General features: G+C 34.6%; 3 protein-coding genes across 7 annotated transcripts; all 3 read left to right on the forward strand.

Annotated features, from left to right (window-relative positions):
* Window positions 1-4,123: 4,123 nt before the first annotated feature.
* Window positions 4,124-5,695, forward strand: LOC111889358 (high mobility group B protein 3). 2 transcript variants are annotated; one of them, XM_023885501.3, is made up of 8 exons: window positions 4,124-4,236; window positions 4,335-4,390; window positions 4,537-4,626; window positions 4,717-4,774; window positions 4,906-4,950; window positions 5,085-5,165; window positions 5,259-5,348; window positions 5,444-5,695. In XM_023885501.3, exons 2-8 carry the CDS (start codon window positions 4,344-4,346, stop codon window positions 5,459-5,461), a joined length of 429 nt encoding a protein of 142 aa, XP_023741269.1. In that variant the 5' UTR covers window positions 4,124-4,236; window positions 4,335-4,343; the 3' UTR covers window positions 5,462-5,695. The 2 variants fall into 2 exon arrangements, with proteins under 2 accessions (XP_023741269.1, XP_023741270.1); XM_023885502.3 differs by having other exon boundaries at window positions 4,143-4,232.
* A 5,453-nt stretch (window positions 5,696-11,148) lies between these two features.
* On the forward strand, window positions 11,149-20,715 carry LOC111889339 (U-box domain-containing protein 43). Of its 4 annotated transcripts, none has more exons than XM_023885477.3 (5): window positions 11,149-11,582; window positions 11,656-11,746; window positions 12,119-12,676; window positions 12,802-13,111; window positions 18,630-20,715. In XM_023885477.3, exons 3-5 carry the CDS (start codon window positions 12,134-12,136, stop codon window positions 20,507-20,509), a joined length of 2,733 nt encoding a protein of 910 aa, XP_023741245.1. In that variant the 5' UTR covers window positions 11,149-11,582; window positions 11,656-11,746; window positions 12,119-12,133; the 3' UTR covers window positions 20,510-20,715. The 4 variants fall into 4 exon arrangements, with proteins under 4 accessions (XP_023741245.1, XP_023741244.1, XP_023741242.1 ...); XM_023885476.3 differs by having other exon boundaries at window positions 11,149-11,572; window positions 11,643-11,746; XM_023885474.3 differs by having other exon boundaries at window positions 11,149-11,572.
* Window positions 20,716-22,227: 1,512 nt separating this feature from the next.
* On the forward strand, window positions 22,228-25,744 carry LOC111889364 (receptor like protein kinase S.2). Its single transcript, XM_023885508.3, has 6 exons — window positions 22,228-23,530; window positions 23,621-23,943; window positions 24,203-24,338; window positions 24,412-24,548; window positions 24,649-24,772; window positions 24,859-25,744. The coding sequence occupies exons 1-6, from the start codon at window positions 22,309-22,311 to the stop codon at window positions 25,383-25,385; spliced, it is 2,469 nt and encodes an 822-aa protein (XP_023741276.1). The 5' UTR covers window positions 22,228-22,308; the 3' UTR covers window positions 25,386-25,744.
* The last annotated feature ends 492 nt before the right edge of the window (window positions 25,745-26,236 follow it).

Consider the following 26,236-nt stretch of genomic DNA (forward strand, 5'->3'; position numbering starts at 1 on the left):
TTCTTCATTAATCTTTCATTTTCCTTTTTCTTGATCTTCTGTCAACTTATCCTTGTTCGTAAGTTGAAAATGAGTGAAACAACTCCTGCTTCTTCGTCTTAATTACCACCGATCACTAATATTTCCAATTTTGTTTTGTCAAATTAAATGAAGACAATTATTTGGTTTGGAAACATTAGATCTCTTATGTTTTTGAGTCACTTGATCTGATACGGTTCATTGATGGAACGTCTCTACAACCTTCCGCAAACAACACATAATACAAGACATGGAACAAATTGAACAAATATGTTGAAATTTGTATAAATGCAACCTTGACTTTGTCAATAGAACATGTTGCAGTATGCACAACAACAACTTATGAGTTGTGAAAAAAGTTACAGAGCTTATCTTCACAACAAACCTCTGCTAAAAGAATTCAACTACAGACAAGGCTTCATTAAATCAAACAAGGCACGAGGAAAATTGATGAATATTGCAGTGAAATTAGTACTACTTCACAATCTCTTACTTCTATTGGAGTACAAATTGATGAGTCCAACATGGTGATTTATGCTCTCATTGGGTTAAATCAAGAATACAAGATCACTGTTGTTAATATTGAGAATGCAACAGAGCTACCGTCTTTTATGGAACTCACATCTAAGTTGCTAGTCTATGAGTAGAGGCTATTACAAGAATCTCAAGATAACTCAACAGTTGTAGTTTTAGGCCTGGTTACATCTAAAATTGTTCCACATCTTTCTCAAAATTCCAATATAAATGGAGGCACAAGAACTATTAATCTTGATAATAATTGTCAAATCTGTCATAACGATGGTCACATGGCCTCAAAATGTTTTTGGAGATTCGAAAATGGAGGAAACAGAGGTAGAGGACGACAAAGTTATGGAGGAAATCGTGGAAGTCGAGGTTCTTTTCATGGTGGAAGAAATTTTAGAGGTGTAAATGATAATAGAGGAGGCAGGAATAATAGTTTTGGTGGTTCATACACTTATGGTGATATCAGTGGCTATGGAGGTCATGTTGGTAATTGGCAACCTTCTTATGACTCAAGTTCAGATGTATCATGGAATTCATCCTTACCCTCTTCAAACTTATTTGCTGATCCAGGGGGTCGTTTTTAAATGGAGGAAACAACAACATTCCTGGAAATTCATCAAATCAAAGATTTCCATCAAGCCCATGGAATTCCAATCATCCTTATAGTACAAGGTTTGGACAAGAACAATTTGATAATTGGGCTTCTACCATTAGAAACCAAGTCAAACCAAAATATTGGGCTCCTCCACATGCTTATGCTGCTAATGTCAAACAAGATTCTTTGTCTGCTATTTGTGATACCGTTGAGTCTTGGTTGCCTGATTCTAGAGCAACAACTCACATGACCTTTGATCCTCAGCTTGTTCAAAATGCAAAAGTTTATAATGGCAAATACAAAGTTATTATTGGAAATGGTATGGCCTTACCTATAATTCATACTGGTCATTAAAATCTTAAACTTTCCAATTGCATATTACATCTTGAAAATGTTTTGTTAGTACCACAACTTAATAAGAGTCTTTTGTCTATACCTAAACTTGTTCGTGATAATCCTTGTGTCATCTCTTTCTCATATTTTGGTTTCTTGATACAAACTCTTTCAGGACAGCTACTTCATCACATTCCTCTAAGCATGTATAATGTCTATGGACTTTCTGCAGCTTCTGTTAATCATTCATCTTCTTCATAAACTCATCTTTGGCACACTCGTCTTGGTCATCATGGACTCTATGTTCTTCAAAAAATTTCGTTGTTAAATAAAGAGTGCATGTCAGTTCCATGTAGTGCTTGTAATGTGTTGAAAATTACTAGAAACCCATTTGATTCTCATGTAATACATTCTGTTTCTCCATTACATGTTATTCATTATGACATATGGGGCCCAAGACCTCTATTATCCATAAATGGTTTTCGTTATTTTGCTACATTCATAGATGATTACATCAAGTTTGTATGGATTTATCCTCTTACAAATAAGTCACAAGTGTTTGAAACATTTACTCATTTCAAAACTCATGTTGAGATTCTTCTTTCCTTGAAAATCAAAATGTTTCAATGTGATGGAGCACCTGAACTTATCAAAGGTTTTATGTCTAAATATTTGAAAAGTTGTGGTATAACCTATCGAATTTCTTGTCCATATTCACCACAACAAAATGGTCTTGCCGAAAGAAAGAATAGACATTTATCAAACAAGGCACTAACATTGTTGTCACATGCCAATCTATCAAAATTCTTTTGGACAACTTTTTTCTACTGTTGCTTATCTAATAAATAGATTACCCTCTCCACTTCTAAATCATAAGTCTCATTTTGAGATTTTGTTTCATAAGTCTTATGTTATGCATTACCTAAAAATTTTGGTTGTCTTTGTATCCTTATCTTGGTCATTTGAGAGAAGATAAGTTGTCTTCTAAGTCTGTTCCATGTATATTTCTTGTTTATGCTCCAAATCATAAAGGTTATATTTGTTTTGATCCTGTCACTTCCATAGTTTATCATAATAGACATGTTACATTTCATGAGACTACTTTTCCTTCTGTTTCAAAGTTCTCAATACTCAATCATCACCAAGTTATCCACAAGCTACTATTCGTGTACCATCCGAGTTATATACTTAAGAACAAGTTCCATTGAGTGATTCACATATATATCATCATTCTTCTCAATATTCACCTGTACATCCATAGTCTTCTCCATCATCTGTCTCATCTTCTAAAACTTTACCACCATTATCATCATCATCATCACCACCACCACCACTACCACCTGTTGTCTCTACTCATCCTATGACAACAAGGTCTCGTGATGCTTCTAGAAAGTTAAGAACATTTCCAGATCGTGAGGTTTAAGGATCATTGTCGAACCCTGCAAAAAAAAAAGGGTGGGGGGGGGGGGGGATGATAACGTATATAGCCAAGTCAACAAACAGATTAGTAAGAGTTTGTAACTTCTCTAACAGACTAATATTGACATCACAAGAGAGTAACTAACTCTTACTAATCTGTTTGTTGACTTGGCTATATACGCTATCACTTATGATTCCAAATATGAATAACGATTTCATATATCAAGTATATATGCTATAATGATTTGGTAAAAGATCCACCGATAATGCTTTCATCAACAATATGCTTCACATATAGGATAGAATCAATAATAATATTTAATTTTGATATTTTGATTATGTGTTTTTATCATATATAATGATTCAATATATTCATTTTGATTCATTGCAATAAATACAAATAATAGAGATATATTTAAACAAATTATTTAAAATTTACACAAACAAAATCACACATCCAAGTAAATATGGGATTAACCGATTGAAATACGTTTTTGCTTATAAGAATACGACGAAGCATATCAATGAAGAAGTTCAACTAATCTTAGTATCAATCAATTCTATATTTTGATCAATTTCTATTAAATGACATGCAGAAGATCATACATGTATTGAATTTATGAACAACATATTTCACATTTTTTATGGCAATTATTGTATTTGTTTTAAAATTAGAGGGAATGTATGTGTATTACTTCATGGTACATTTACAAAATTACTCATCTGTTTAGTTAAACCAATAAACCCTTATAAAAATATTGTGAGTTGACTTAGTAACCATATCTATGTCTCTCCCTCTTATAAAGATCTTGAGAGTTAACTTATTAAAATCATGGATTCATGTTCTTAGTTTACAATCACTCAAGGGAATTATCAATAGAAAGCTACTTAACAGTGATTTTAAACATGGATTTTTTAAATAATAAAATATGTAAAAAAAACTTTTGTTTTACATGCGATCTTTCCTAAAATCACATTCAACTATGCAAACTCTAAATTTTGTTCTTATTTATAAATTACAAATTGCAGAATTATATTTAAGAAGAACATCTTCGGACATAAGCCTATGGGTTATAAAAAGGTTATAAATTACAAATTGCAGAATTATATTTAAGAAGAACATCTTCGGACATAAGCCTATGGGTTATAAAAAGGTCCAAATTAATGTTTTATCCAAAATGGGCCCAAAATCATGAACATAATCAAGCCCTCTTGGAATGAAAATCTTCCCGCCCAAATAGTTCTATTGCCGACGTATCGTAGCCATTTATAAGTCGATTTCCTTACCCCAGTATCCCCCAATCGCAAACGAATCAAACCCTAACCCTAGATTTTTTGCTAAGTAGGTATGTTTTCTTCATCGTTTTCCTCGATGTCGACTCTAATTTTTATCATTTACAACCATTTCGCTTCGATTTTTGACCTAGTTTGTTGTTTCATTCAGGATCAAACGATGAAAGGAGGCAAATCAAGCGGTGCTACGAGGAAAGCCGATACCAAGTACGATTTAATCTAACTATGTTTAACACATACCATCTGCTAGGGTTTAATATTGTATTTTTTTCATCTTCAATGAAATTAGGTTTTTGTTCTTCCCAAGGATCATGATTTTGGTACTTTTTAACAATTGTTTGTTGTAATTTTAGGTTGGCTGTAAAGAAAACTGCAGCCAAGGGGAAAGCAGCTAAGGATCCCAATAAACCCAAGAGACCCGCTAGCGCCTTCTTTGTGTTCATGTTATTAGCTGTTCTTCGTTTATCACTACCTTCATGTTTTACTTCCATTTCCAAAGTTTAAATACTTTTCCTTTTGTTAATGTCATGAAGGGAGGACTTTAGAAAGCAGTTCAAAGAAGATCACCCTGACAACAAATCTGTTGCTGCTGTAAGTGATCTTCCTTTTTGCTTTTTGTCATCGAAACTTCTTAAGCTTTGTTTCAAGTATTCTGTATCTAGATTGAGTTGAGTTTGTGTTTTTACATTTTGATTTGGATTTCACGTGTGTATAATTATCAGGTTGGTAAAGCTGGTGGGGCAAAATGGAAGTCAATGTCCGACTCTGTAAGTCGCACTTATATTACTATGTTTATTTTTTGAGGCAAAATCATAATGCTCATTCACTTATTAAGAATTTATAAAATAATTGATGTAGTATTTAGTTATTTACCTCTGTTTTTTGGATGATGTGAATGTAGGAAAAGGCACCTTTTCAAGCCAAAGCTGACAAAAGAAAGAAGGAATATGAGAAGAACTTGGACACCTACAACAAAAAACTTGTAAAATCTTTGTTAAAACTTAGAAGTCATATGCTTATCATTAAAATATTGTAGTTTTGATTATTGATATTGAGTTTGCTGCCATGTAAATAGGCTGGAGGTGGTAATGATGATGATGATGAGGATTCTGACAAATCCAAGTCTGAAGTCAATGATGAAGCAGATGAGGGTGAAAGTGATGATGTATGTTTTTCATAAAACATAATGTTATTGATACTTATTTTTTCAGTATATGATTAATCTTTTTTAACAAATGAAACTTAATTTGTGTTTTGTAGGAGGAAGATGATGACTGAATCAAGAAAGTGGAAGTTGATTCTGTGTTGATGGTTTGATAAGTTACTTGCTTTGTAGTTTCATGTTACTGATTAGAATAGATTTGGTTTTTATGGTGCACAGGAAAAAGGAAATGTAACTTTGGTTGGCTCTAATGTTAGCTTTTGTATCTTCCAAATTTACCCTTTTGGGGTGGTTTTCTGTTTAGAACAAATATCCTTTGCTAATGCATCTTTATCTTTTTCGGATATAAATTTGGGTTTTGTTTATGTTTTCATGCAGTTAGATTATTTTATGACTCAATAGTTGCAGCAACTCTTTCATGTGAATAAATTGATTGTTATTTGCCTATTTTGTCGCTTGACTTTGGAAGTTGTTACATTTCAAATGTAATATGTCACGCTGATAGCTGCTGTTACCTTCAAGTAAGGAACAAGTAGAGAAATTCTATGCTGTGTTCAGTTTCAGTAAAAAAAATATGAATAGGATTACTAAGCTTAGTAAAACACCACAAATAAGTTTAAACAATTTTCTCTAGAAATTACTAAGAAAGATAGGATCTCTATTGGATAAAGTTTTCACATATCATCCAAGAATACTTTTCCCATTGCAACTGCTGTAGATTAGAGATGCACATTGGTGGTCTTTTTAGGATTGAGCTTTGTCTTTTTGGGTCCAGGATTGTAGTCTTTGCGTGTAGGGATGTCAAAAATCCCCGCGGGACCCCGTTCCCGTGGGACCCCGGTACCGTACGGGACTAATTTTTAAAAAAATTCGGGAGCGGGGACGGGGGCGATATTAACTCCAGTTTATTTTCGGGACCGGGAGCGGGAGCGGGAGTGAGTATTTCCGTCCCGTACTCCCGCGGGGGCCCTGTTTATATTTAAATAAAAAATATATATTTAATTTAAAATAAGAAATTAGGGCTTGAGTGCTTGACGCCTTGACCGCTTGAACTTTTCTGTGTTCCGTCAATTACTCAATTACTTGATTACTCATTCTACGAATGAAGAATTAAAGTCTGAAGACGACTACTCGACTAGGTTTCGACTTCCGACAGGCGACAATCCGACTTCAGCACTTCGGCTTCCTCCTTCGTCCTTTCTTCCCGACTCCCGTAGGACCTGCACTGTACTCCGACCGTGACTTCTCTTCGTCTCCAATCCCACCGGCGACAGGCGAGTTGGCGACCAACGAGGCAGCGTCGCAGGCTTGCAGCGACCCCCTTCTGCATTCCAGTTTCCATGGTAATGTTGTAATTTCTGACTTAACACATGTTTAGACTTTAGATAAACTGTTTGACAACTTCTCAAGTTTAACTTTGTAAAGAACTAAAGATCAATTGACTATTTGAAATGTAAATAACTCACAAATGTCTCAAGTTCTTCACTTGATGTATCTAACTGTTCAAAAACCTATATCCACTGAACCTTAGGGGCAGAAAAAATCATGCTTGCACGGCTGAAACCAATCTGATAGATATTAAATACGATGCAACTTCATTGATAACTAACACACACTTGAAACTCCTGTTGATTGTCGAAGTGTTTGTGAGCCTGTCTTTTTTCACATGCAAGAATACATATATAAATGATTCATAGCAAAAGACATTCTGTCCCATGATCAACATTATCTTTATTGTATCTTGTTGCAAAATTTATAGAAACAACCATCTTTCACAGTTTCACTTTCCAAATGATATTACTACTAAGCCCACTTCTAGTTGAGATGCAACTCTCGCAAGTGACATGGACTCATTAGATGCCTTCTTTTCATGGAATTCCGCTACTAGTGAAGTTTTTGTGAAAAATGAATTAGAAAGGTACTTAGAGGAAGACACTTTACCCCAGATTCATGATTTTGATTTGTTAGGTTGGTGGAAGTTAAATGGGGTTAAGTATCCTACATTGTGTTTGATTGCAAAAGACATATTAGCCATTCCTATCTCCACTGTTGCTTCAGAGTCTTCTTTTTCTACAAGTGGTAGAATCGTTAGTCCACATAGGAATAGACTTCTTCCGTCAACAATTGAAGCTATCATATGCACTCAAAATTGGCTATGGGCGGGTAAAAAAGGTATGTATGAATTTGCTTGAACCATTGTTTTTTAATTCATTTTAATATATTATGCTTATTACCTTTATTTATTTTTTTCTTTGTTAGGTTGTGTTATTGATGGTGATGATGTACATTCCGATGAAGACGATGAGGGACTTGAGGTAAGATTGTTCAATTTGTCGTTTTCTATTGAATAAACTAATATAATAATTTATTTTATTACTATTTTTGTTATTTATTTAGGGAGGATATTCGAATGTCAGTGAATGAAGAGTTGAAGGAAATTAATGGATACTGAAGATATAGTGAATTGGTGTTTTATATTTGTAATTTTGGATTCGTTGTATTTTGCATTTGTAATGTTGGATTTGTCTTCGTAAGATTGTTGAATTTGTCTTTGTAAGATTGTAAAATTGTTGGAATTGTTGGATTTTTAATTTTTTTAGTTTCTAAAAGATTAGGTTTTAGGCTTTTAAATTTATTAAAAATAGTATTTCTGCCAAAAATAAAGCAGTTTTTTAGCAAAAAAAATCCAATTTTAAGTCGGGGAACCGGGGAAACGGGGGCGGGACCAGGGGCGATGGAGTTAACCGGGGGCGGGACTGGGGGCTGTGGAAACGGGGGAACCGGGGGCGGGGGCACCTATTCCCGCTACCGTTTGCCCCCGTTGACATCCCTATTTGCGTGCGTCTTTTTTTTTTTTTTTTTTTTTTTTTTTTTTTTTTTTTTCGGTTTCGAGTTAGTCCATTGGCAAATGTGGTATTAACACTAAAAATGACATTAAAATTACTAAAAGAAACAAGCGGAAAAAGTTGGGTAATGTGTGATTATAGAATAGTATTAAATTAACACAAAAATGATATGTATATAAACTTTAGCTTCTGGTTATTTTTGATATCGGTCTCGTGTTGTTAGATCGGTTTCGGAATGGTCCAAGATTTTTGAGACTAGTTTGAGAACCATTTATTCTTTTTTTCACCGGTCTCGTTTTAGAATGATTTGGTCGTGGTCTTTTTTCTCGACCAGTACGAACCAATCTTTTTATTCATGTCTACAACATATACACGCAGGCTATTAGTTAAATGAAAGAAAAAGAAAAACGTTAAAACCAAAAATTAACGATCAAATTAATGAAAATAAATCTACTGACAATAATGCAAATACATTGTTAATCATAAAATAAACTATTTAAACTAAACATTAGAAGAAAGGCAAGTTAACTAGGTTTGAAATGTTAAAAACCAAAGTCCTAACTTTCAAAGATTCTTTCAAATAGGATTGTCCATTATTTGGATGAAACCAAATTGTCCAATTGGACAATATTGATTGAACTATTTGATTTGGAAATTTGGATTTTTGGATTAATTTCAACAAAACCGAATTATTATTTTGGATTTCTGATTAGTTTTGGTTTATAAAATCAGATCCAAATAGTCAAAAATATGAAGAACAACTTATTATTTATTTATTTATTAGTGTGTGTGTGTGTGTGTCTATATATATATATATATATATAGGGCTAGGTTAAAGTGTTTTTTACATTTATTGTGTGCTAGAATGTACCAACAAAAATTTAGTAGAATTATATTATTATTTAATTAAATAATTATAGATATTAAATGGTTTCCATAATTGTATGTATATTAAATGATATCCATAATTATAATTTTCTCTTTATGAAAATTAATTAAATTCGTCATTAATGTCGATAATAACATTCTATCAGAATGAATTCGTATCTAGGTTTTTATGTCAGCAATAACATTATTTCAGGACTCACCCACTTAAAATACAATAAAGTTGTATGGAATATGAAGAATGACGGTGTATTCTAGTAGAATATACTATCGTTCTCCTAGAATACACTCTTATTATTTTATATATGAATTCATTCTGAAAGAATATTGTTATTGACATTAATGACGAATTAAATTAGTTTCCATAAAAAAATTATAAATATGGATATCATTTAATATACATTTAATGTTTACTCAATTCTTATTGGTGCATTCTAGCATACAATATATATATATATATATATATATATATATATATATATATATATATATATAATTATTTACAAATTTAGTACTTTAATTTTTTCAAATAGATTAAAAGTTTCACCCGATAAAAAAAATTTAATATGTATTTTTTTGGAGTTGTTCATAAATTTTAAACCACAAGCATATAATTAGTTTTTGTTTCTTCCATAAAGTTAGTTAATATTCTCATTATATGTGGATATAATATGTTTTGATTTTTGAAAACTGAATTATAAAAACCGATCAAACCGAATTATAATTTGATTGAATCGGATCAAATTTCAGTTTAGTTTGAATTATTCATATCTATATTTCGAAAACCAAAATCAATTTAGATTCATTTGGTTGGATTAGACTGAACCGATCTATTCAAATAAATATCCTAATTCAAATAATATCTGCAATGTATTTTCAATTGATATGAAGGTTATTAACTTATCACATCACACGATTTAATATAGGGGACAGATAATCAGCCACCCCTCTACCTTTTTTTATCTCCTCCCCTATCAGATTTGACATTTTTTAATATATATATATATATATATATATATATATATATATATATATATATATATATATATATATATATATATTATGAATATTGTCCACCAACTTAACCCAATTCCTTTATTGTCCCTCATTTGTCGGATGGGGTTAAATTCCACAAATATTCATGAACTTGGGTTAAATTCCAATTCCACCTCAACAACTTCAATTTCCAATTCTATTTAGTCTTTTTTAAATATATAATTATATAAGCATATTTTTCAATAAATATTATTATAAATAAGTAATCAATGTTGCAATTAAATTGTCAAACAATAAAACCAAAAAATTATTATTATTATACATATTTAACCATTAAAAAATAATTATTTCCCATACAAACACAAGTTTAAATGCCATAAGTTCCAAAAGTAAATGTACTATAAGTGTAAAATAGAGATTTTGTATGTGAATGAAAAAAAGGGGGGCGATTGATTTAAACGCCAAAAAAGAAAAGTTCCAAAAGTAAATAGACCAAAAATTAAAATAGAGATTTTATTTTATATTTGAAAGAAATAAAAAAAAGGGGGCGATTGATTTAAACGTCAAAAAGAAAAGCGCGTGATATAGGTTTAGGGGGGGGGGGGGGGGGGGGGCGAATTAACAGGACCCTTTAATATAGTTAATAAACAATTTTAAGTGCTGTGTTACGATAAAATTAAAAAATATTTATTTAACAATTTTTGATAAATCGTTTCTTCTAACTTAAAAATTCTTATTTTATGTGAAAATTAATTTATCTTTTTATCCATCTGTTAACCCTAAAAAATCCTATATATCACATCAACTTCGCTATTCTTTTTCTCATCATCATGGATGTGCATTTCGATTAATTTGTATATGCAAATAGAACCCTAATTTGTCAAAATACTAAACTTTTTATCAATATTTTGTGTTTATTAATTTATATATAAATAAATAGAATTTATTAAAATACTACTTTTATCATATATTGTGTTTTTAAACAGTATAAACTAATTAAAATATTTTTAAAAGTTTATTTCAATACAGTATAAAGTATAAACCATTAAATTTCTATTAAAACAAAAATAAACAAATCCCAAACCCCGCTAATGTAACTGCATCGACTCTCCATCTCCGGCAACGCTTCCTCTCCTTCCAACGCCCTCGCCCTCGTCATCTCCGACTCCGGCATGGTTGGCCACCATCACCAGACCAAGCCTTCACTTTCCTACTCTTTTACTTCTACATGTTCCTCATCACCAAGGTCGCTTTCCCCACCACCATTTACCCCACTTCCACACTACTCCTTTCCTCCAACCACAAACCGCCTCCTGACCCAGACCCACTACGTATCCAACAACCCGGATACAATGCTGACTTTTGGGTTGACTGTGTTCTACGGTTCAATACGACGACTATTCTGATTGACTTTTGGGTTTTCTTTCTTCTTTTAGTTCAAGCACTTGGGCACCTTCCTTCTCATCGGCACTTTCTTTCTCTTTTCTTTCAATTTGACAGGTAAATTCAGGTGAAAGCCCTAATTCCATCCTATACTAGTAAAACTAAGTAATCCCCTCTTCATTCTTAGTTTTCTTTTTCAGCGTTGATTAACCCTTTTGCATCAACAATTATACCAAAGGTTGAAGGATGAATTCAGCTCTCCAGAATTACAATTGAGCAGCAAAATACAAGGTGAATTTTATTTTCTTTCTAGTTAGACATTGTGATATGATTGGCAAGTAGTTATTGGATTTTGTTGTAAGTTTCTAATCCTTGGACTGAAAATATTTTATGCTGTTTTTTTTTGGGGGGTTTTGCATTGATATTGCCAATGGAAATTCTGATGTGGTTTAGAATTTTTTTTTATATGATGTGTTAATATTATGATTTGAACTTGTGGTCTTTGAAAGTTTGCTGAAATTCTCATAAATTACTTCTGCTTGTGATGAAACAATATTTTAACTCTGCTCTTTCAAAAAAAAAGAAGATCTGATTCTAATCTATGGAAAATACTTTTTATTGGTAATCCCTTCATTATCATTTGTTTTTTTATGCCTTCCACAGGGTACACTCAGTCTAATGGATGAAAGTCAAGGACTTAGTAGCCAATCAGACGAAAGCTTTCAACACAGAAGACAACAGATAGAGCCTATTTATAATGCATTCATATGTCGTTTTACAAAACAAATCATGAGAGATCCTGTAACCTTGGAAAATGGGCAAACTTTTGAGCGTGAGTCTATTGAAAATTGGTTCAATGGATGCAAAGAGAACAACAAAAAACTGGTTTGCCCCTTAACATATAAAGAACTAAAAACAATTGCTATGATTCCAAATATTGCTTTGAGGAACACAATTGAAGAATGGAAAGCCAGGAATGAAGCTGTTCAGCTTGACATGACACGCAAGCTGTTAAATGTTGGTTGTCCCGAGACTGATATTTTGCAGGCTTTGGAGTTTCTTCAACACCTTTGCCAAAAAAATATTTCAAATAAGCATATAATCAGTAATGTTGATTTAATACCAATGATTGTAGACATGTTGAGGAGTAGCAACTGCAGAGTGAGGTGTAGAGCTTTAGAGACTCTGCGTATTGTGGTGGAGGATGATGAAGATAATAAGGTTGCTAAATGTTTAATATCAAAATCGGTCATGGAACTTTCAAGCTTTATTCACTTCTTACAAAACTTTGTATAAGATTCTTTTTTTTTTTTTTTTTTTTTTTTTTTTTTTTTTTTGTGTTGCAGGAAATAATGGTGGGAGGGGATAATGTGAACACAATAGTGAAGTTATTGTCTGATGAACAACCGAAAGTAAGAGAGGAAGCTATCTCCTTGCTCTTTGAGCTCTCGAAATCCGAGGCTATGTGTGAAAAAATCGGGTCTGTTAATGGAGCAATCCTGATATTAATTGGAATGACAAGTTGTAAATCTGAAAATGTGTCGACTGTTGAGAAGGCGGATAAAATTCTTGGAAATTTGGAGAATAATGAGAATAATGCGAGGCAAATGGCTGAAAATGGTAGATTGCAACCTCTTTTGACACTTCTCATTGAAGGTACTTTGCATAAACTTCTAGACTTTAATTAGTTTATAAATATATTAGTGCATATGATGTTGAGGTGGGTAGTTGTATTTCAATCTTGAGATATGTGCTCAACTTCAAGATCAAGTTCAACCCAACCCTAGACACTCACCCAAACATATACGGTAACACTTTAAAATCTGAAAAATAAGCATTTACAAGTTTTTGTTTTCGTACCATTACGTATATCAAGAGCATACGTAAATTCCAACAAAACATAGTACTCTAGTAAGCATCATACGCTAGAGTAGTACAACATGAACCTTTCAATGCGTATGAGTAAAACATTTAGTAATGATCTGTAATTTAGATCCAATCATGCAAAAGATGTGTATTAACCATATTGTGAGGTTATACTAAGCACCTCGAATCAAATAGCATTGCATCATAAACCACATATGGGAATCCTATGGCCAACGACTTAGTGAGGGATATAAGAGGCGGTAGGACCGAATAAGAGGCTTCTAATTGTGGTATCAAGCAGTTTAAATCTGACCGAGTCAGACCCAACCTCTTACCAAACCTAGTAACAGGAATATCAAACAACCCCTTAATGTATATTGTGGGCTTGTTTCTTCTATACAAAGTCAACCTAACTTGATCACAACTATACAATCAAAGTAAAGAAGGTAACAAGAGGCACTTAATGAAATGCTTCTATTGCTCAAAGAGAAGTTACAAGTATCAAATTTATACATTGGGGCTTATTGGAAAATGAAAAAAATAAAAAACGTAATGGTCATGCTTCTAGGTTTTCAAGCATTTATGGCACCACTTATTTATACACGGGCGCTTAAAAGTTGAAGATACACCCGTTTTCTCACTGTCATATCTGATAAAATTTCTTCCGTTTTTTGATCAAGTGAGGTCATATGAACACTCCTCGTTCTAGGTTTCCAAGTCTTTATGATATCACTTGAGAACACTTACATGGAAGGTTGGGTGTATCTTCAACTTGGGCAGAGTTGAAGTTAATATATACCTATTATATACCTTCCTAACACATTTGATCACCGGGAAAGAGTACCCATCCCTTATGTACCTTCTGCAATGATTTGATTTGTTGGGGGTAGAAGTTTACCATCACTCAATCCTCTATGTGATAATATAAATTCCAACATACGTTTTAAAAATCCAAACATTCAAAAAATCATATTAATATTAACAATTAAATATTTGACGTTTAAATAGAAGTAGTTTCATATATAACTCTTAACACAAAAACATGATCAACATAATTAAAAGAAAATAACAAATCTAAAAATTAGTCCACCCTTGTGCTTTTTTCCTTTCCATTTATCAACATCTTCATCTAATTTTTCCGATTTCATCCCTTCTAATCTTGTACTTGAACCATTCAAGTTTATGTTTTATAGATTAATGTCCCACTTTTTGTGCGGTCCTGATTTGTAACTAAAAAAACACAATTAAAGAGGAATGTTTGAATGAATATAAATTAATTTGTCCACCCTCTTACAATTAAAATGGTTGCTCTTCACATTGTGAATGTATGAGTAAGTGCTCAAATTTCTCTTTGTTGAAGAGTTGCTAATAGGTTGTGAAAGTACCTTTTTAGCAATCTCTGCTAGTTTTGGGGTTTCCAAACCATAACTCGACCACCGGTCCATTGGTTTCACTGTCACTGCATCTATTTGTGTTGCTTCCATCAAATAAAGTCCTTTTTTATATGAAAAGTCGTAGACTTGTCTCGCAAAACACTCTCTTCTTCATTTTCAGTAATTCGTTCAAATGCTTGTATTACACCTACTACAACTTTTTTATCGTGATTTGGAGCTTTTCTAGGAATTCCACTTGGGACTAACTTTTGAAGATAATGTTTATCATAAAATCGTGGAGTCAATGCAAACCTCAAAAAATGTAAGAAATTGGTCGTCTCTTTCTATCTCGCTAGCAAAATACTCTCAACTTTTTAATAATCAGAAAAATATTGATTATCGTTCATGACATCTTTAATCTATTCTGACATGTCCGTTTCTCATGTTATTTCTCCCATTTTGGACCCTCACCGTTACACTATTTGATCATTAAAAAAATTGGTTTTGTTGTAGCAATGCTTACATACCCAAGCTTTTGAAGCAAATCCGGTCTTTACTACTTTATATTGCAATGTTTACACACCCAAACATTTACACCACCACCACCCATGCCAATAATGTCGACTACATTAAAAAGTGGCTTCAAATCACCCACTGGCCGTGGAGTTTGAGTATGAGGATAAAGGGACTGTAGAGAGGCTCTAGCTACTACAATTGCTCTTAATTGATGAAGGGGCAAGGTTAAACAAAGATACAAGAACACTAGAAAAATCAAACAAAATGTTGGTGAAACTATAAGAAGTGATGATTTTTCGGTGATGATATGGGTCATAAAATGGGAGAAATATGAAAAACGGACATGTAAGGAGAGATTAAAGATGTGATGAAGGATAATCAATATTCTTCTAATTACTCTAAAGTCGAGAGTATTGTGTTAACGGTATGTGAAAAGACGACCATTCCTTTACATTGATTGGGGTTTGCGTTGACTCTACAATTTTATGATAAAAATGATCTTCAAAAGTTAGCCATGGGTGGAATCCCAAGAAAATTCCAAATCTCTGATAGAAATAGGTTGTAGTAGGTGTAGTGCAAGCATTTGAAAGAATTGCTGAAAATGAAGAGGTTAGGAGACTCTAGTCCATATGTGTGTCATGAAGATGATGCGCAAACCTTTGTAGGTCTGCAGTCTTCTAAAAAACAAAAAGGTCCCTGCACGGTGCAGACAAATGAGACCAAGAAGACCCGCAAACAAAAAACAAACACCACCTTACTCGTATATTTCAAATGTGAAGAGAAACAGTTTGAATTGTAAGAAGGTAGAAAAGTTTATTATTATTATTATTCAAACATTCGTCTTTAATCACATTTTTTTAGAAGATTACGAATTAGGACCACACAACAAGTGGTACATTGATCCTGAAAACAAAAACTTGGAAGGTTCGAGTACAATATTAGAAAAGATGAAATGGAAATTTTTTGAAGATGTTGAGATTTGTCATGTCTTTTAGTTACTTTTATTGAAATTTTGAATGCTTGATTATTAATACAAGTATAATTTTTTGGAATTTTGAATATTCGGATTTTTATAAAGTATGTAGAAATTTATATATTATTATGGCGAACACTGTACCACGATAATTGATACATTATAGCGGAGTGATCCGAAATGAACCTACACCCTTGGTATTGAAATTTAATGTAACATCCATAAAATTCATGAAAATTTTAAACTTTTAAACAACCTAAAAACCATCATTGTTTACAAATTGTTTTTAAAATGAGTTCAATATCAGAGTAATCCCAAAATCATAAAACAAAGCATGAGGAGGTGCACGATCACGTCTTTGCCTTCCCATGATCTTCTGAGGTACCTGAAACATAATCCAAAACTGTAAGCCCAAAGCTTAATGAGTTTCTTCAAAATACCAATACATAACAAATAGCACAGATATAATAACAGCATGCAGTGGGTCCACAACTAACAGACTGGATTATCCCTGAGCCTATAACATAAGTCTGGCTTGCCCCTTGGGTCCACAACTTATGTCTGACTTGCTCCTCGGCCTGATCAGTCCTCGGACTGAATATCACTAAGCCCTCAATATAAGTCTGGCATGCCGTTCCCGACCTTTAGCTCGTATCTGGAATGCTCATGAGCCCACAGTATGAGTCTGACATGCCCTTCCCGACCCTCAGCTCATATCTGACTTGCTCCAAGGTTTGTTGGCTACAACATCGAGTAGTACAACCTCAACCCAACCCACACAGTATGTCGACATATAACAGATAATAACATATTAAGATAAATAGACAATATCACATGTAGTCTTATAGATCTACCAGACTAGCATATCAAGACTAGCATGCATATCAATTCCATTTTCAGCATATCAACAATATCAGGTTATCAAACCAAAGGGCCGGCCTTGGTGCCTTCGACCCAAAAGTACAGTGAGAAAAACTCACCTTACAAGCAGCACATAACTGATAAGCCCCGACTCCGAATCTCAGCTCACAACTCAAATGCCTACAATCACCATGTGACCAATTCCATCAAAACCTAATAATACCCAAAATACCCTTAAAAGTCAAACTTGCTCAACTCAAGATCAACTGGTCAAAATCCATAAACCCACTGAGTCAACCCAGCCGGATCAACCCAACCGAGTTAACTCGCAACCGGTTGAACCATGCGAGTACGCGGGGCGTACTCTGGAGGTACGCGTAGCCAGAAGCTTCACATTGACTGAAAAACGGGGACATTGACTAGGTACGCGGGACGTACTCTTTTCTACACGAGGCGTACCCTCACAGAGTCCAAAACTTCAATAAATGCTTAATGGCTTAAGCACTTAAGCCCAAACTTCAGGTCCATGGTTCAAATGCACCTTAGAGTCATAAAGTCTCAAACTTTATGACTTTAGAGTCCAAAAAGTCCTTAATACATGGTCTTAATCCATTAAGACCTTCCATAAGAAGCATGAAGCCAAACTAGCTAAAGAGACCTCATTTTTATTGCTCAGAACCCTTCCTAGGGTGTAAAAGGACATCCCAAAACGTCCAACCCCAAGCATGCACAACAATGAGACTTTTTGGGACAAAAGAACATCATAAAGCTACCAAGATGAGATCTAAGCAAACTAAGCATAAAGGTAGCAACTTTTTACCTTTTGGAGCTTCCCAAGAAGATGATGATCTCCGTCCTAGACTCTTTGATGCACTTCCTTCTCCTTTAAGCACATTAATAACACGCTTTAAGCTCAAAACACTCTCTTATGGGGTTAGGGTTTGCCAAGAACGATTCAAGGACTTGGAGGCTGAAAGGGTGAGGCTAAATTGTCCATAAAAATGTTTAAATACTCCTCAAACCCTAAAAATTAGGGTTTCCCCCGGACATTAGTGCGCCCAGTGTATATATGTGTACTCCCAGTGTACAAGGGCATGCCCTAGTACACTTAGCGTACTCACATGTACGCCCGCCCAACGTACAACTCTTGCTCCCACAATTACCATTTTGCCACTAGGGCTTCTTAGGGCTACATCTTTATAATCCAAGGACCAAAATGACATACTTTAAAACCAAAAGAAAGATTTGAAAATACCTAAAAACCCGGGATGTTACATTTAAGGACATAGCGAACCTGATCCACGTTCTCGTATCAGGGTTGGTGACTATGCTTTGCACCAAGTGAATTGATTAGTTCCTCAATATCTGTAGGCAATGTATGATAGTCATTATTTTCTTCTCTTGAACTGTTTATCACCTTTCTGCTTCATACAACTCCTGACTCTCATACACGATCTGGCGTCCTCTTTTTAGTAGGACTTCTATAGAAAACACATGTGGAGACAATTTTTGGATTGTGTATGGATATTAAACTAGACTTTTGATGGTTGATGATATTAAAGGCTAACGGCTTGGACGCTTTCAGGTTCTCCAGAAATCAAAGTGTCCATGGCTTCATACCTTGCTGAACTGGCTTTGAGTGATGATGTAAAAATCTTTGTGGCTAGGACCGTGGGTTCATCATTGATCGACCTCTTGAAAAGTGATAATATGCAGTCTAGAGTAGCAGCACTCATTGCTCTAAATCAAATCTCATCTTGTGAGTCAAGTGCGAAGATCTTGGTTGACCAAGGCATACTTTCGCCTCTTATCAAAGGTCTTTTTTCAGGCTCAAAGCAGCTCCCTATGCAATTCAAAGAAATCTCTGCTACAATACTTGCAAACATAGCAAGCTCCGACTGTGACTTTGACTCTATCCCAGTGGGTCCCAACCACCAGACCCTTGTGTCTGAAGACATACTTCACAACTATCTTCATTTGATCAACAACACTGGACCAGCAATGGAATGCAAGCTTCTACATGTTCTTGTTGGACTCACTAGCTCCCCCGTTACTAAAGCTGGCGTTGTGTCAGCAATTAAAAGCTCGGGTGCTATTAACAGTTTGGTTACGTTTATTGAAGCCCCACAGCAAGATCTCCGCATCACTTCAATAAAACTTCTCCAGAATCTTTCTCCAAACATGGGTCAAGAACTAGCTACTTCTTTACGCATGATGCCCGGTCTTCTCAGTAGTTTAATCAAAGTAGTTGTGGAAAACATAACATGTATGGAAGAACAAGCTGCAGCTGTTGGGCTTCTAGCAGATCTTTTGGAAAGAGATATCGGGCTCACACGACAGATTCTAGAAGAAGGTGTGTTTGAAATGGTGATTTCAAGAATCAGAATGGTTCATCAAGAAGATCCTAGAGGAAACCGTTTTGTAGCACCATATTTAGAAGGGCTCGTGCGTGTCCTCTCGATGTTAACATTTATGTTACCCGATGAGCTGAAAGTTGTTTCTTTATGTCGTGATCATGATCTTGTGGGGTTATTTGTTGATCTTCTTCAGGTCAACGGGCTTGACAATGTGCAATTGGTTTCAGCTTTTGGGCTTCTAGCTGATCTTTTGGAAAGAGATATCGGATTCACACGACAAGTGCTAGAAGAAGGCGCGTTTGAAATGGTGATTACCAGAATCAGAAAGGTTCATCAAGAAGATCCTAGAGGAAGCCGTTTTGTAACACCGTATTTAGAAGGGCTCACACGTGTCCTTTCAAGGTTAACATTCATGTTACCTGATGAACCGAAAGCTGTTTCTTTATGTCGTGAGCATGATCTTGCAGGGTTATTTGTTGACCTTCTTCAGGTCAATGAGATACACAATGTGCAAATGGTTTCAGCTTTTGCTTTGGAGAATTTATCTCGACAATCCAAAATCCTAAGCAAACTCCCTGAAACACCAATCTTTCACTATTTCAGCAAACAAACAGTGTTGAGTACTGCATTGTGTAGGGTTCACCTTGGGGTGTGTTCACAAAGGGATACTTTCTGTCTATTACAAGGATCAGCTTTGCCAAGACTTGTGGCACTCTTAGATCACACAAATGAGAAAGTAACTGAAGCATCATTAGCTGCATTGTCAACTTTACTAGATGATGGGGTCAATATAGAAGGAGGGGTGGCTGTCTTACGTGAGGTGGAAGGAATCAAACCGATTATGGATGTTTTGCTTGAAAAACAAACAGATAATTTATGGAGAAGAGCTGTTTGGGTGGTGGAAAGACTTTTACGGATAGAAGATATAGCGTATGAAGTTTCGGGTGATCTTAATGTTAGCACAGCACTTGTACATGCGTTCCAACATGGTGACTATCAAACACGCCAAACTGCAGAACGTGCCCTGAAACATGTTGACAAGATACCAAATTTCTCGAATTTATTTCTTCATCTTCTTAACACACCAAATCTACAAGGCTACAGATAATCCATGGAGAAGACTTATAGTATTTGACACCAAATGATTTTTAAATAATAGCTACCGGTTGTAATAAGTTTTCATGTGTTTAACATATAGGTTAATTGCTTATTTATGCAACAACGTTTCACCTTTTTCCAATTTATGCAACAATGTTGTTTTTTAATGGACAAAATCCTGCAACGAGTTAATCTGAAACCTTCTTAACCAGTTTATTTATTTTTCTTTTAAATGCTTACTTGGATATATAATCCACGCGTATAAAAAGTCCATGTCACTTCTCCCTCCTAGTTCATGCGGTTTGTTGAGGTATACAGTTCAAAACTAAGCCTCTTTGACTTCTTTCATACTTTGAAGATCGATTTGGGTCAACATTCTATTGATCTCATGATTCAAATGATAGGGCAGCATTACAAATGAAACTTGTTAAAGGTAATTGTTTTCGTGTCCAATACTTTTTGCTGTGGTTTCGATCTTCATACCACCAATTTCTTAATTTTACGAATGACATCATTCTCTTCTTGGTCAAAATGTATTTCAGTTGAGTTACACCTTAAGATGGTGTTTGAGAAGAAGGCTATGAGTTATGCATTCCTTAAGCTTAAGTTGTTGGTTAATCTTCAACAAAGAAACAGTATTTATGTATACTAACACTAATACATATCATTATTCATTCAACTATTTTATTCGCACATGATTTAAAAAGACAAAAAAAAGAACTTACTTGGTTCTTAACCTGATAACGCAAGATCAGAGCTATATTGTAGATACAAATACCCTCTAAGATCCAGGAACTCATCATATAACTTTACCAATTGGTACATACTGGAGCTATTAGGCTGATTTACTTAAGAATATGAGATATTACAAATTTCATTGTTGAAAGAAACAATCATATATAATGTAGTTTCAATTGGAAATTTAATTGTAATTTACATGTACAACATGTCGACAATAGATTTAAAAAAAAAAGAAAAGAGAAAAGGGTAGATCATAAATGTATCCCCTTCTCAATTTAAATATTAAGCTAATAATAAAAATAACATTATTATATATTTGTTTAAATTAAGTACTAATTTGTGTACCATGGGGTATGAATTTGATTTGGAACTCTTGGGCTGAAAACCCATTGTATTGTACCATGTAATTCCAACTTCTTGTTTTTAATTGAAGTCTAGCCGTTAAAAATAAAAAAAAAAACTAATCCGTGACTTCGTCTGTCTAAATTTATCTAATAAATGTTGCAAGCACTTATTTGTATGGAATATACAAATTATGAATCCTATCTTTATATATTATCTTAAATCATCGCAACACCATGCATATTGCTAAATCACCCAGTATTCCGTTTGTCAATTCCTGCATGTTATCGTGACTTTCAGTGTGTGGGCGTGTGATTAATAATCTTATCACAAGAAACCGTCCCCACACAAGGGTAGTAGTATAATTACATGATTGACTATATATAACGTGTTGACTGAAGGGGTAGACCTACAGATGATGTGAATTTTGCCACATCTTCAGTTTCGCCACATGTCTTCATTAACGACTACATGGACTAGATCGATGATGTGAAGTTCCGTTGATGGGAGTGACACATGCAGTGACTCAATCGTTGAATAGTAAATAAAACTGACCAATTTGTCAATTAAAAGCAACATAAATTAATATATGGGTCCATCGATGGTAACCATTATGTTGACTTCTTCAATAGTCATTAAACCCTTGCAACTATATCATCTCAATCTCTAACTCTAACGATCTTTTTGCATTACAGACTGATCCATATCTCCATATCTCCAAGAACCATGAACTTTTCTACAGCTCTTATATTTCTCCTTACTGTATTGGATATTCTTGTTTATTATTTACAGAAACAACACGAGGAAGACAACGGTGAGCAGAAGAAATCATCCCTGTCATCATCATCATCGGATCAACAACTATCGCTACACGAAGAAGAACATGATCAGAGGAAGGATTTATCTTCATCACGGCTACTGGATAAAAGATGTCGATGTTTTTCACTTGCTGAAATCAAATTGGCCACCAATGATTTTGATGATGCGTTTGTAATCGGAAAGGGAGGGTTTGGGAAGGTATACAAAGGTAAGATTGACTTCGGGGAAGAAGGAATTGATGTTGCTATTAAGAGGTTGAATCTTGACTCCAATCAAGGAGTAACCGAGTTCAAGGCAGAGATTGAGATGCTTTCCAAGTTTCGCCATAGTCACATCGTCTCTCTTTTAGGATACCATGAAGGATCCGATAAAAGAGAAATGATCATTGTTTATGAATACATGCCTAATGGAAGTCTTGAGGATCATTTGCATAAAAGAAAAGTTAACGGAAGTAATTCCTCTCTTCTGACGTGGGTCCAAACGCTCCAAATCTGCATAGGTGCTGCTCGTGGTTTGGACTACCTTCATTCGGGTACAGGTGTCAGATCCAGAGTCATACACCGTGATATCAAGAGCTCAAACATCTTGTTGGACGAGAATTTAGCAGCTAAAGTTTCTGACTTCGGCTTGTCCAGGATTGGTCCAGCAAATCTGGTGGGGACCACTAATGTTTATACTGACCAAATCAAAGGAACATTTGGGTACATGGATGCTGAGTATTTTTCAACTTGTAGACTGACACGAAAGTCTGATGTGTATGCATTTGGTGTGGTGTTATTGGAAGTGTTATGTGGTAGGCCTGCTCTGGATTTTACATTAGATGAGCAGCAACATAGTCTAGCTGTATGGGCTAAAAGCTGCATCAAAGAAGGTAAGATTGATCAAATCATTGATCAATGTTTAAAGGGACAAACAACAGGTAATTGTGTTAAAGAATTTGGGAGGATTGCATATGAATGTGTTCTTACTCGTTCAAAGGATCGACCCACAATGAGTCAGGTGGTAGCTAGGCTTGAGTTTGTGTTAGCATGGACACTGCAAAGTGGGCCCAGTGCTCGTGATCGAAAACAAATTGGACGAGCCATGTTTATTGAAAAAGCATGGTCATTGTTCTTGATTAAATCTCCAAGTAAGTTCAAAGTTCAAACTTTTTTTTTTTATGTACTTTTATTGTATCTTTTTCATAAATTCTCTTTGTGGATGTTGATTATTGTTTCAGAAAGTCGTATGAGTTCTCCTACAAAGAAACTAGGACAAAGTATTTACAACAAAAAGACAAGTGTTGCAACTGGTTCTCAGAAGGTGTTGCTACCTAATGCTAACACAAAGATACCAATCTTGAAGATGTTTACATTTTCTGAGCTACAAAGTGCAACAAAGAATTTCAAGCAGGAGATGTTTCTTGGAGAAGGTGGTTATGGGAAGGTTTACAAAGGGTGGTTGGACAGTGTAACATTTGCCCCACGAAAGCCAGGTGATGGGCTTGCTGTGGCCATTAAGAGATCCAGCCCCAACAGGACTCAAGGTCTTAATGAATGGCAGGTTTGTTGAGCTTTTTTCATCTAACAGTATTTGTTTGTGTTTCTTTAAAATATACTCTGTGAAAACTCATTAGATGATGTTTTCTTACATACTTCGATAATTGATTCTTACATACTTAGATAATTGAACATATTTATTTGATGATTCATCAATACACCATCTCTAACGCAAGTAGGAACATATCCATGTAACATATTCTTTATGGACTGCAAAACGGTAGTGAAAATCAAAATGTTAATCTTGTGTGTTTTCATAACAGGCAGAAGTGAAATTCTTGGGAACATTTAGCCACCCAAACATTGTTAAACTCTTTGGATATTGCTGGGAAAACAAGGAGTTTCTTCTTGTTTATGAATTTATGCAAAAAGGAAGTTTAGATATGCAACTCTTCAGAGGTAAGTGTTTAAAAATTCTATCTTTAAGTTTATAAACAGTATATTAATTTCTGTTTTAAATTGGATTTTTCAGAAGGTGTAGAACCACTTCCATGGGACACAAGGATTAAAATAGCCACAGGAGCAGCTCAAGGCCTTGCTTTCTTGCACACTACAGAAAATAATGTCATTTGTAGGGATGTGAAGTCCTCAAATATTTTACTAGATGGGGTAAGTAAAAAACCAATCAAATTTCATGTTTTAATGTTCGATATCTTAGTTTAAATCTTTATCATATCAATATTCATATATCTAATTACATTTCGATCAGGAGTTCAATGCAAAGCTTTCCGATTTTGGACTTGCAAAGTCAGGTCCTGTCAAAGGAGAGTCTCATGTCTCAACAGACATAGCAGGCACCTATGGTTACATGGCTCCTGAGTATATTGCCACTGGTTAGTTTATAAAAATGGTGGTGTTATATCTCATTGTCAGGAAGATTTTATAAAAATGTTCGTCTTTTGCAAATTGTAATTTACAGGTCGTTTATATGTGAAGAGTGATGTTTATGGTTTTGGGGTGTTGATGTTGGAGATCATAACAGGGTTACGCGCATCTGATTATAATCAAGATGGCATGAAGCAAAACTTGGTGGAATGGGCTACACCTTTTTTAACTGATATAAAGAAATTGGAAAAAATTATGGATCCACGTTTGGGACAAAACTACCCTTCAGAAGGTGCTAGTAAAGCAGCTGAGCTCATACTAAGTTGCCTTGATTCGGACCCTAAAAACCGGCCTTCCATGGAGGAAGTTGTATTGGGTTTGCAAGTTATTGGTTCGGTCAAAATGGAACCAGGGCGGTCAACGTCTAGCACCAGGGGTTCGATGAGCCCATGCAGCGAACAAAGTTGCCCTTGGTCTCCCCTTCGTGGAAAGCAAGGGAGGGCAGTTTGGTCAATGAGCACTCGGTTGTTAGGTTTAAATGTGTGCCTTGGACTCGGTTCAAAGGAAGACAGAACTTGGATGGAAACAAACTGTTCCAAAACCAGAAAATGGGGAAATTGAAGTGAGAATTAGTTGGTATGTCTAATACAATGAAGTACCAAGTTGTGATGAGTAGTTACTGATTTGTGTTTAAAGTTTTTTAACCGGTTGTGATTATGAATATGTAATTTTTATGTAGGGTTAATGTCACATGTTGGTCGAGTATTGCCATTTTGTTGTGTTAGTTCCTAATCACTTATTTGTATACTATGTATTTGAATTATATGGTCAACATGTAAGCAAAAGAGCAAATTGCAAATTTGGTGTCCTTTTTTGGGGTTTTTTGTTTATGTGGGGCCAAAATTGCAAATTTGGTCCTTATCAACAAGTTTCATGATAGTTTTGGTCCTTAGAGATAACCCCATTATGTCCCATCCGTTAACTCAACTCACATGCCTCTCATATGAGGGTCTTTTAGTCATTTTACATCTCTCTCTCTCTCTCTCTCTCTCTCTCTCTCTCTCTCTCCTTAATCTATTTCACCAATCTATGAAGAACCCTAATTTCTCAATCTAATCTATCTCTCAATTTTTTCTCTCCTCTCATTCTAGTTCAATCTCTCTTCTCCCCGGTCAAGAAACAATTTTGAGATGAAATCCTTATCTAATCGAAATTCTTTCAGAGAACTCTTCTATTTGTTTCTTTCATGATACTTACGATGATGATTATGCAAACAATGCTTATATTAAAATTGGTCGTTTTTAAGAAACATCCAAATGTTTAACCTTTGGCAAAAACCGAACTACATCCAAACATCTAAAAAAAGATTAAAACCTAAACCTTCAACCTTCAAACCTACTATTAGAAATCTAGGGTATTTCGATTGCTTGGATTCAATGAAAGTCGTGTTTGCACTGTCAAATTGAAGTATT

Source organism: Lactuca sativa, chromosome 8, assembly GCF_002870075.4.
Source record: "Lactuca sativa cultivar Salinas chromosome 8, Lsat_Salinas_v11, whole genome shotgun sequence".
Lineage (NCBI taxonomy): Eukaryota > Viridiplantae > Streptophyta > Magnoliopsida > Asterales > Asteraceae > Lactuca > Lactuca sativa.

Bases quoted from the DNA above. Each gene is read 5' to 3' on its own strand.
- LOC111889364 (XM_023885508.3), top strand. From the start codon at position 22,309: ATGAACTTTTCTACAGCTCTTATATTTCTCCTTACTGTATTGGATATT. The intron at 24,339-24,411 runs GTAAGTGTTTAA...TGGATTTTTCAG, and splicing joins AGATATGCAACTCTTCAGAG to AAGGTGTAGAACCACTTCCA. The intron at 24,549-24,648 runs GTAAGTAAAAAA...CATTTCGATCAG, and splicing joins CAAATATTTTACTAGATGGG to GAGTTCAATGCAAAGCTTTC.
- LOC111889339 (XM_023885477.3), top strand. From the start codon at position 12,134: ATGGATGAAAGTCAAGGACTTAGTAGCCAATCAGACGAAAGCTTTCAA. The intron at 12,677-12,801 runs GTTGCTAAATGT...TTTGTGTTGCAG, and splicing joins AGGATGATGAAGATAATAAG to GAAATAATGGTGGGAGGGGA. The intron at 13,112-18,629 runs GTACTTTGCATA...GGACGCTTTCAG, and splicing joins TTTGACACTTCTCATTGAAG to GTTCTCCAGAAATCAAAGTG.
- LOC111889358 (XM_023885501.3), top strand. From the start codon at position 4,344: ATGAAAGGAGGCAAATCAAGCGGTGCTACGAGGAAAGCCGATACCAA. The intron at 4,391-4,536 runs GTACGATTTAAT...TTGTAATTTTAG, and splicing joins ACGAGGAAAGCCGATACCAA to GTTGGCTGTAAAGAAAACTG. The intron at 4,951-5,084 runs GTAAGTCGCACT...ATGTGAATGTAG, and splicing joins GGAAGTCAATGTCCGACTCT to GAAAAGGCACCTTTTCAAGC.